Consider the following 11,675-nt stretch of genomic DNA (forward strand, 5'->3'; position numbering starts at 1 on the left):
AAGGTTTAATTTCAGTATAGGTCCTCCTATTCTAGTTCAATCATATATAAAACTAGTATTCTTATTTCAAACTTTAATATATTAATTAATTTTTTTAATATGTGAAATCCAATTAATATTTTTTTATAATTCATTTTGAAGGGAGTAATACCTTCTCATGTTCATATAAACCATATATCATATATCTAACTGAAATAGTTGGTGTATATGGATATAGTAAATATTGGAATAAGGAGTTCAATTTTTACACTAATAAAAAATATTCATTAAAGTCGTGTGAATGTATGTGAATTAAATTATTATTTTTGGGAAAAAATAATATTTTTAATTATTTATTTAGCACATAACTACATTTTTTTTTACAATAAGTGCATAGCAACTATTAATGCTTTTTCTTTTTGTGTGTGTGAGAGAGAAACAACTATACTATTGTATTGAATCACTGAATGTTGGTTGGTATGCTCCTTCCATCCACATTTGCTTTTATTTCAAGTTAAGACTTTGCTTTCTATGTAAGAAGGGTTAGTAGTAGGTCGAAGGTATTCCAAGTCTATCTTTTACTTTTGTTTAAGTTTGCTATTTTCTTTATACTTGAAAAGTATTCTTCACTTGCATTTAAGTTCATGGATTTAAACTAAACGAGTACATGCATGATAGAAATAGTATAGTGAAATTGAACATTTTAATGGAGATATAAAATATTTAAGTAAGTTTCTCAAGTAAAATTTTATTCACATAAACAAAAAAAATATTAAGTATCACTTGTTTTTAATCTTTCTTTTAAATTTAAGCTAAAAATATATAAGAGTTGTTTCTAATAATAAATAGTTTGTTGCCACTCTGTATATTTATATATAACTAGACTATTATGTTTTATCAAATTCAAATTATAGATTTTGTTATTTTTACTAACTGATTAGTGACTGCAGATTTCAAAAATCTTCCTTATCACCTGACTGATTAAGAGTTTTTGAGTAAAATATTCTCCTCAAAATTGAGAGTTTCTCCACACTTCATCTTACATCAAATTTAGAAATTGAAAGTATATTATATTTTTACTCTCTTCTTCTTTATTTTCTTATTCTTCACTAAAGTTGCCTTAGCGTCAAGAGGGGTGAGAAATATTAATGAAAGTTTGTTTGTACTAGTGGGTTAGTGCTTTTGTTCTTGTTGTGTGATTCTCTCAAGAAATAACCTTGTTTGCTTTTGGAGATTAACATTTTAAAATCTCTTATTGGTTCGTGATCAATTCTTCATAAAGCATGAATGTTCTAATTAAACCACAAAGGATGTGGTTATAAAATAGGCCTACAAAGGACGGTAGTACAATTGTTAAAAGGTAAACTAAAAACATCAAAAGGCTTAAGTTTAGGCGGGGTTGATTCTTTGTCTTCTTGAACTTGGCACAAGCATCACTTTAGGAAATCGACTATCTAAGTCTCACCTGAGGGATTTGACTGTCTAAGTCCGGCTACGAAATAAATTACTTTATGCCTGGATTAGATCTTCGCCCTTTTCCAAGGCCTCGTGCTTGAGGGACTATAGTATGGAATAATTTTATTAGGCCTAAAAAGGGACGACTCATGATAAGACGATCCAAACCAAATACAACAATATTGGCAAACGGCCGAAGCGGACCCAGTCGCCTGAATTGGGCCTGGTCTCCAAATTGGGCCTGGTCGCACGAAGTGGGTATGGTCGACTGACCAACATGCTATCATTTATCTATTCCAACTTGTATGTGACTTGAGAGATATGGGAAGAGACTAACAACTTTGACCGGATCATGGGGAAGAAACCATTTCTCCAATAAAGAAGGAAACTGCTCCTCTATAATGCCACATATTCCCTAAAAAGGAGAAGAACTATTATTGGGCTGAACCCAGCCCACGAGGACTCTTATAAATATATCTACCTCATAATTCATGAAGGATCACTCACAAATTCCACAAAGCAAAACTCACAAAGACTCTCGCAATTCCTCGTTGAGCAGACTTTCTTCACTATTATACTTTCAGCGAGTACAATATGATATTCTCAATATCACTTTTCCTCTTCATGAACCTGATGAGCACATAACTTTGAAAAGTTTTAAGCAATAAAACACTCACATTTAAATATGCATATGAATGACGTAGAATTAATCATGTAGAAGTTAGTTGGGCCAAAACCATTTGGCATCTCTCTAAAACCTCTCATATTTTGGAGACTTATGCATAATATCATTCATACATATGAAAATATTAGAAATAGGGGAGTTACATTGGTTTCTAGATGTTCCCTTTGCACTTATGACTTGGAAACTCCTCAACACATGTTCTTGAATTGCAGCCACACATTAAAATTTTGGACGCAGTTGAAATCCTTGTTATGCATGTGGCTTGATCATACAAACTTCATAAGCATATACAACATTCTTTATCGAGGTTGGAGTCCACGGATCAAGAATTTTATTATTGCAATCATTGCCTTAATCATCTGAAAAACTTGACACAAAAGAAATCAACTCAAATTCCATGACATTCAAATAAACTTTGGCAGGAAATTTAAAGACATAAAAATTTGATTTACAACACAACTACCTAACTCAAAGGGCATATGTAGTCATCAATACATAAATCATAATCGTGAGACATTATGATATCAGATGTCCTAAGACATTATGATATCAGATGTCGACCCCTCTACCCCTGCATTAAACAAATAAATTAAAAATTTCCACAAACTCATTAAATTAAATGTAACATAGGCAGAATGTCTCGAGGAAATCTTGGACTTGCAATTTGTGGAAGAGTATTTTGTGATTTGTTGGGCACTTATTTAAGTGCATTCCTAGAAAACATGGTATTGTGACCTCTTTTCAAGTAGAACTTACCTATATCATTCTTGCTATAGCGGGGAATGAAATCAATTTTAACTTAAAAATGATTTATTTCTTATCATTTGAGCATTTACCAATACTACCATTATCTCTTAAAAGTTTCTAACTGAATAGAAAAAAATTCACCATCACTAATACTTAATTTTAGTCCAATGTTTTTTCAGACAATTTAATACTTAACAATTCAACTTTTTAAAATATAAATATAAGTTTACATCATAGTTAAAACTTAAAACCAACTCAAAAACTAGCTACCAATTTCAATGTGATATTTTTCTATCAAAATTTAAAGTAATTTTTTGGAAATTCAAACTTAAAAACATATTCCATCAATATTAAAATTGAAACTTAGGTGAACTTAAATAATATATATATTATAAAACTGAAACAAGCAAATTCAATAAAAACAAATGTTATAAATAAAGTATATACATACAACAAAACACAAACAAATAAGTGGATATAGAAAAGTTTATAATTTTTTTAAGGGTTCTTGTAGAGAAGCATACTATTGATCTCAAGAAAATGAACCTTCATAACATATTTTTGGATATATTTTAATTATTTTTATGAGTTCCCCATGCAGCTGGACCAGTATTCAGCCACAAGCTTGGAGAATGAAGAAGAATTGTCTTCCATCAGTTTTGAAGGTTCATCATATTCCACCAGTTTTCCTACAATCACAACATATAAACTCAAATATATATTTATGGATCAAACAATTTTTACTATGCATAAAAGAAAAAACAACATACCATAAGATAGAACCATGACCATGTCACTGTCTATGACAGTTGGAACTCTGTGAGCCACAGTTATAACTGTGCACTCTGCAAATTCTTGTCTGATTATTTTTTGTAGAATGGCATCTGTGGTAGAATCAATAGAAGCTGTAGCTTCATCCAAAACTAGAATTCTATTCCTTTTCAGAAGGACCCTTCCAAGGCAAAACAGCTGTCTTTGGCCCATGCTCCAATTTTCTCCTTCATTACTTACTGTTGAATCAAACAAAATCTTAATCAAATATTTCACATGATTGTTAGTATAATGAATAATGTGTAGTTTGTGTCTTAGCACAATAACCTGATGAGTCCAAAAGATGTGGTAATCCTGATAAAAACTCTTTGAGTTGACACATCTCTAAGACCTTCCATATCTCATCATCTGAGAATTGGTCTAGTGGATCCAAGTTGGTTCTGACACTACCCCTGAAAAGAATTGGTTCTTGAGGGATGATGCTTAGCTTCATTCTTAAATCCTTGAGTCCAATTGAGCGTATGTTAAGTCCATCTATAAGTATTTCACCATATGTAGGTTCCACCAAACGAAATAACGCGCTTAGAAGTGTTGTTTTACCACTCCCAGTTCTTCCCACAACTCCGACTCTAGTTCCTTCTTTGAAAGTGCATGTGATTCCATTTAGTACTAATGGAGCATTTGGACGATACCGAATCTGAAAAAAGAATAATGTATATTGATTCATCAAACTCTACAAAAGTTGTAAAAATAATAAAGTTACAAGCAATGGAAATTGTCTACCATCAAATCATGGAACTCTATCCTTCCCTTTGAAGGCCATGAAGATGGTGGTCTATTATACTCCATTATTTTTGGAGGCTCTTGTGGTATCTGCATGAATTGCTTGATTCTTTCCACAGAGATGATGAAATTTGACATGTTACAAGACCATGTGTTGTAATACATCTGAGATCTTGTTAACGACAAAGCATAAGAGAGCGAAAGACCCACAAGACCTGAATGCAACAAAAAAAAATATAGTAAAAAATGCAAAGATCTTGTTATTGTTAATGACAAAGTGTGATTTTATTGTTACCTGGAGCGATTGACCCCATTGGAAGAAACACAAATAGACAAGCTGCTGTAAAAAGGATCACATTTTGAAGTATGTCAACTCTATACTGTAACCACTCTAAGGCAGCATTGGTATGCAAGAACAGTGCAGCATCTGTGTCAACTATATGTAAGAAGTTTTTGAAGAATCTGTCCACCATCTTGAAAGCTCTTACTGTGACCACTCCTGCTGATGTCTCAGTTGTATAACTCACAACTGGAGCTTTTGTCGTTCCGTTAATTCTTACTAGCTCCCTTGCAGTCGCTTGATAGTATTCCTTCATGACACGAAAGAACACATGAATTGTTATTTACTGTCACAAAAACTGGTAACTTTCAAGAATTGACATAGTTCATTATATAATAAGGTAAATCATTCATGATCAACAATTCAATGATTATTTCACTTAGACAAGAAATTGTACCAACCTTAATATAGTATCCTGTTACTGCAGTTATAATGGCAACTATAAGAATTTGCCATGTGACAGAAGTCATGATCGCAATTCCTGTTAGAACAACAACGGCGCTTTGTGCTACATACACTGCAGCAAAAGGCACGTCAAAATCCAAAGTATCGAAATCTGACGACGCCTGCATAGCATAAACATTGAAGTTTTAGTGTTTGAAATTCATATATATATATATATATATATATATATATATATATATATATATATATATATATATATATATATATATATATATATATATATATATATATATATATATATATATATATATATATATATATATATAAATTGTAATAGACATATATATAATACAACTTACTCGAGTTAAAATTCTTCCAACAGGAGTTGAATCGAAGAATGACATAGGAGCGTTGAAAATGGAAGAAGTGAAACCTGAGAAGAATGCTTTAGAAGCCTTTAGTCCAAGATGAACTACCAATATAGACCTCAAGTAAGCAAAAACAGCACTTAAAATTGACATTCCAGTGTAAACAACGACCATCATTCCTTTATCAATGCTTGAAATTTCACTTGATACAGCAATCCAATAAGATGCACCAGTTGAACAAACAGTAAAACCTAACAGAGCTATTAAGCTTAAAAATTGAAGAAACATTCCCTTTGAGATTATAATATAATCCAGATACAGTTCCCATCCAGAAGTTCCGATTTCTATGTATTCTTCTTCAGTAAGCTGCTGACATACAATACTTGTCTCACATATTTCTTCATTGTTGTTTATCATAACCGGACCATCAACTTCATCTGTTTCTTGAAGCTTTTCTTGGTTTTGACTATTTGTAGTACCTATTACAGCTATTGCATCTCTATGAGCATTCATAAGTTGTTCAAAAGTTGTTCCAGATGTCAACAACTCCTCATGGCTTCCTGCTTGAGTAATAACTCCACCCTCCATAACCTACAGAATGCAAAGCTATATGCTTAGCGGATATTATATATATTTGAACATAGTGGTTTTTTGACAGACAACGAAGATGATTTGTTCATTATATATCTACAAACATATTCACAAAAAGTACTATGTTACCAGAATTTTATCGACTTCTGACAGAAACTCTACTTGATGTGTCACTAGGATGACTGTCTTCTTTTTGAGAGCATTCATCACACAATCCTGAAATCCAAATTCGCAAGTAAAAATTAAATAGAATGTGCATGTTATCATATAAGCATAAAGTCTTCAAAGATGTGAATGTTCTTACATGGAATAGAATTGAAGCAGTGTGTGCATCTACAGCACTAAAAGGGTCATCAAGAAGATATACATCAGCATCATTGTAGACTGCTCTAGCTAGTTGAATCCTTTGCTTTTGTCCTCCACTCAAGTTAAGTCCTCTCTGCCCTATTTCTGTAAGATCACCATGGCTAAAACCATCTATATCCTTGTCCAAAGCACATGCTTTTATTGCACTCTCATATCTATTTCTTTCCATTGGTTTTCCAAAGAGTATGTTATCACGAATTGTTCCACTTTGTATCCATGAATTTTGAGAAACATAGGCTACCTCTCCATGCATTTTAACCTGCTTTCAACCACATTACAATTAAGATAACAACATTATTGCCAAATAGAAGTTTAATATGTGTGTAATACTCATTTGAGGTACTAAAGTCGAATTATATTTATATAACAAGAATCGGTCTCTATAAAATGCGTAATACTCATAAAAAAAAATACTTGAAGATCATAACTCACAGTTCCACAAATTTTAGGCATTTCTCCAAGGATAGCATGGAGCAAAGAAGACTTGCCAGCTCCAACTGGTCCACAAACTGCTACTTTTTCGCCATGTTTGATGACTAAATTGATTTCTCTCAAAGTAGGTTTCACTGATTCCTCATCCCAACTGAAATCACCTTCCTCTATTTCAATACAATTACCAGTTTTTGAAACATAAATGCTCTTCTTTTGGTAGCCAATTTTTGTCTGATTATCAAGGAGAAAACTGTTGAGCCTATCAAAAGACACTTTAACTTGGATAATGACAGAAACAGCCTCAGGTATAAACCTCACTGGCTCTGCCACACTTTTCAGAGTAGCAAGAACAGTGAAGATAGTTGCAGCATTTAATGGCGCAGTATTAAAGATGTAGCATGCTATTAAAACCACTGCACCAATAATTGACGGAGAGACATATAGAATAGCTCCGAAAGCCTTTGTGAACTGTGTCTGAGCCAACCATTTGAACTCGGTATCGCGAATCGACTCAATCATGTTCATAAACTTATCCTCCCAAGCTTGTAATTTAATAATTTTGATGTTGTTAAGAATCTCAGAAGTTAACCTTAGTCTTTCATCCTGTGATTTAAGGACTTCTGACTTACAATTTTTTATCTTCTTTGCATATGGAACATTGAAAAATACTCCAAATATGACAAGAAGAACCAAACCAGGAATTGCACTAAGACCAACAACCCAAAAAAGTACACAAACAGATAACAAAATTTGCAACACAAAGCACCATCCTGAATGAAACCAATACAAAAACTCTCCCATTCTGTATGCATCAACTGCTATGTAATTCACAATCTCCCCATTTGAGTGTCGTTTCCTTCCAAAACTCGAAAGATTCAATAGCTTCTCATACACTGCAACCACCAATGCTGATCTCATTCTCATTCCCGACCTTCTCGATTCAAAGTACCATTGTCTTTCAGAAACTGTCTCAAGAAATTTAACGAACACAAGGCACGCTAATAAAGTAAGACCTTCGTAAAAGTACTCGTCTTCGCTAAGTTCGCGGCTCGCGTGGCTTACAAAAGCATAAACCAACAATGGACCAACAGCTGCAGAAATAGTCCTAACTAATGCATATATTGCTATATAAATATTCTCTCTCAAAAAAGCTCTTGACATTGTCAAAATAAGCAAATTCTTTGAAATGTTTGAGCTTGAACCACTTCTTCTCAACAAAGAATCTCTTGTGCTAACAAATTTTTGGTAACAAATGTTAGCTTTATCTTCATTAGGCAAAGAAGGAATGTCTTGAAGGACTAATAGCTTTTCATAACCTAAAGACAGTAAAGGATTAAGCCAAGAAAATGTGAATCTGTTAAAGAAATTGGCTTGGTTTAGTCCAGTTTGTGGTTGAATTATACTTTCCTTTTCAGATTCACATAACAAAGATTCTTCAAGCATGGTTTTCTTTCGATAACGCGCTGAGTTGAAGTAACTATAGTTTCTGAAAGCACAATGGAGAAGAAGGAAACTTACAAGCCATGGAATCAAATCAAAGAGAGGAATAGTATGATTTATCATAAGAGCTTCAATGTTGAGAATAGAAAGTAACACACACAAACAAATCCACCAAACAGAAGTTAGACACAAGATCCATTTACTATTCTGAGTGAGAAGTGAAACAGCAAAAGAGGTCCAAGTTAGTCCTCTAATAATCCAACTCAAATGATCAACTTCTCCGTCTCGATCGATGAAATCATACAAAACAGTGCCTAAATACATGATGCAAGTAAGAAAACAACAGATTGATGCAACCACCATAATGCGATCCTTTTGATTGTTTTCATGATGGTTTGAGTTTGAATGATACTTTCTAATTAAACTTATGAGCATAAAGAGATAGAAAACACAGAAGAAGATGATGTTCATTCCATCAATTATGCTTCTTTGAAAACAGAAAGATAGCAAGTTGGTTTCTCCTTCACAAATCCATGAAAGTACACCTGTTTCAACATCAGAAATATTCATAATCTATATATTGATTTAACAGCTTTTGCTAAGAAAGAAAAGTATAGTTAGATGAGCAAGAACTCTTTCATTGTTGCATTATATATCAAAAAAAGTATGTGTACCTTGTGAGCTCAAAAAGTGTGCCATTGCTTGGAACAAGTTCAATGATTTTCTTTTGTTGTAGAGAAGGCTATTTATGCAAGGTTGGACTTTAAGGACCAGTAATAATTTGATACATGGTGGGGGGATTTATGTCATACATAAATGTGGTTATCTGTCTCTCTCTCTTTGTATTTGAAATATAAAATTGGAAAAGAAAAATAAAAGTTGATGAATTAAATAGCTATGATATGATAACTTTTTTTTTGGTGAGGTAAAGAAGGTCAAGCAACAAAAAAGAATCAAGAAGAGAAAATGTACTATAATGGGAAGTTTTTGATCCACCCTACAACATGCTTATAGACTATTTTATTTTCTTATTTTGAAATCTTTTCAAACCACTTTTTTCTAGGTGTTTCCTTCATAAAACTATGTATATACTATATCACATTGTTAAAACTAGTTAGTTTTATTTGAGTCTATTTTTTGTAAGTTAATTTTTACTTTAAAGCATTATTTTTCGTATCCTATGTATTCTTGTGAAAAACTAAAAGTGTTTTTAGAATTTGAAGATGCATTTTAGATGCATCCTCCATTCTACACTTTATCAATTCGTAAGTGAGACACACTCTTATTTTGTTAAAATTAAGGAAATGCATTTTCGAATAACTTACAAAAGTATATTCTCAGCTCGGATATAAGTCAACTACGCGTCAAACCTTCCTTCTTCCTCAGACCTTCCATCTTCCTCATTTTCAGTAAAATCACTTTTTTATCATTTCTCAAGTTTCTCTAATACCTATAGGTGCTTTATCAATTCAAGTGGTTATCAATTACTTCTCAACATCAATTCAAAACAAATGCTTCTACTTCAACTACCCACTTGGTAAAATTTTCAATCCAAATATTTTTTATTTTCTCTTCTTGCATTACGAAATAGTTACATTATGTTGGATAAGAAACATTACTATATAAGTAGTTATTAGTTACACTAATTTCTAGGTACTTTATTCACCTATATGAGTTGTGTGTTTTGTATTATTTTCGTTTTTCCCGCATTTTCTGTCATTTTTGCGTTTTCTGCATTTGAGAAAACTATGGAAGTGCATTTCAAAAAAAAAACTTCATGGATTAAGCCAAACCATTGAAAATCGAAGCTTAATCAATTATAATGCTTAGTTAATCGATTATACAACAAAAAAATCTCCCTCTAATCAAGTATGAGACTTATGTAATCAATTATGGGGCGAACTCAATAAAAAATAGGAGACACCCTTCAAATTACTCATGAAGGTACAGCCGAAATAAAATTGATTAGGATGAACACATTGACTCACGAGTATGAACCGTTTAGAATGAAGTGTGAAGAAAATATTTAGAAAAAAAATCATTTATTTATATTTTTAATCACTTAAGATTTTTGAATAAATCTTTTCAAAATTAATATTTAATTAAGAAAATTCTTAGATGCCTAAATCGCAATTGACAACATAAAATTTATTTAACCAGAACTAAAATAAGGAAATTTCTTTATCCACCTCCCTATCTTCTTGGTGACCCTCAGCGAAATTTCGTAATTGCCCCTTACTTCGGAAATGCATTTTCCAAGTTGAAAAAAAGACTGATTTCAGAAATGCATTTTAGAAATCACCTTTTTTTTTACGTAAAAAAAAATTTCGGAAATGCATTTCCGAAATAATGTGCGTTTTTGTTGTTTAAACAAAACAGCCTCCCCCCAAAATCATTTACCCTAAATTATTCAAAAATCCAAAAATTCGTCTGTACCAGTTGCTTAACCACCAAAGGAAAATTCAAAGACCATCAAAGGCTACTCCAAAGGCTCTTAAACTACTTCTAAAGCACCCCCAACAACATCTCAAATATGTAAGTTTTCTAAACTTTCAATGTAGAATTGAAATTGATATTAGGGGTGTTATAGTGTAGTTCATTTAAGTTATTACATGTCACTGGTGTTGTTTAGATAGGAAAATTGAGGTTTTGATGCACTTAGGGCAAGCTTTTGGGTTTTCTGCAAAAATGGTGTCGCAGGTGTTTTCGGAAGTGCATTTTCGAAAACACCTCCCTGACCAATTTTGGAAATGCACTTCCGAAGTTGACCCAGAAAGTTTTTTTTTTATTTTCTTGATTGTTTGGCCTTCTAACATGTTCGCTTATGGATTTCAATTGTTTCAGGAAAATGACAGGCAACCCAGCTAGAATTAGACAGGGGAGAGAGACATAGACAGTGTCGGCTAGATGCGAGCGGGCGGCGCAGCTGGCATCGACGCGGGGACGGGGTGGAGTACGAGCACTCGTCCAGACAGATGAGCCTGGTTCCTCGTCTAGATCAAGGAGTCGGCTGACTAGGGTATCTTCTTCCCGTCAGGAGGAGGTACGGGAGGAGGAGGAGGAGGTGACATACCTGATGTTGATCCTCCACACGGGGAGGAGGAGGGCTACCCAGGAGGCCTAGGGACACGTCCGTCCTGATTTCCTACCACGGGCATGTTGCTCGACGTGTCTGGGAGGGAGAGGTATTTTTTATAATTTATCTGACTTTATTATTTAACCGTTTTTTATTTAGCCTTTTATTCCACATTTTCTTAACGGTCTAATGAACAATGTTTTTTGTTTTTGTTGTAACAGAAATGGCCGACTTTAA

At 33.1% G+C, this 11,675-nt stretch overlaps 1 protein-coding gene across 1 annotated transcript; it reads right to left on the bottom strand.

Annotated features, from left to right (window-relative positions):
* Window positions 1-3,277: 3,277 nt before the first annotated feature.
* LOC131616280 (ABC transporter C family member 8-like) lies at window positions 3,278-9,192 on the bottom strand. Its single transcript, XM_058887565.1, has 11 exons — window positions 9,037-9,192; window positions 6,923-8,907; window positions 6,429-6,749; window positions 6,254-6,340; window positions 5,525-6,124; window positions 5,162-5,326; window positions 4,716-5,010; window positions 4,421-4,635; window positions 3,965-4,334; window positions 3,637-3,876; window positions 3,278-3,555 (listed from the first exon to the last, which is right to left on the bottom strand). Exons 1-11 carry the CDS (start codon window positions 9,059-9,061, stop codon window positions 3,449-3,451), a joined length of 4,410 nt encoding a protein of 1,469 aa, XP_058743548.1. The 5' UTR covers window positions 9,062-9,192; the 3' UTR covers window positions 3,278-3,448.
* Window positions 9,193-11,675: the final 2,483 nt, after the last annotated feature.

The sequence above is a fragment of the Vicia villosa genome, linkage group LG7 (assembly GCF_029867415.1).
Source record: "Vicia villosa cultivar HV-30 ecotype Madison, WI linkage group LG7, Vvil1.0, whole genome shotgun sequence".
Lineage (NCBI taxonomy): Eukaryota > Viridiplantae > Streptophyta > Magnoliopsida > Fabales > Fabaceae > Vicia > Vicia villosa.

Coding starts and splice junctions, on each gene's coding strand:
- LOC131616280 (XM_058887565.1), bottom strand. CDS start 9,061: ATGGCACACTTTTTGAGCTCACAAG. Junction 6,750..6,922: donor TGCCTAAAATTTGTGGAACT/GTGAGTTATGAT, acceptor GGTTGAAAGCAG/GTTAAAATGCATGGAGAGGT. Junction 6,125..6,253: donor CAGAAGTCGATAAAATTCTG/GTAACATAGTAC, acceptor TGCATTCTGTAG/GTTATGGAGGGTGGAGTTAT.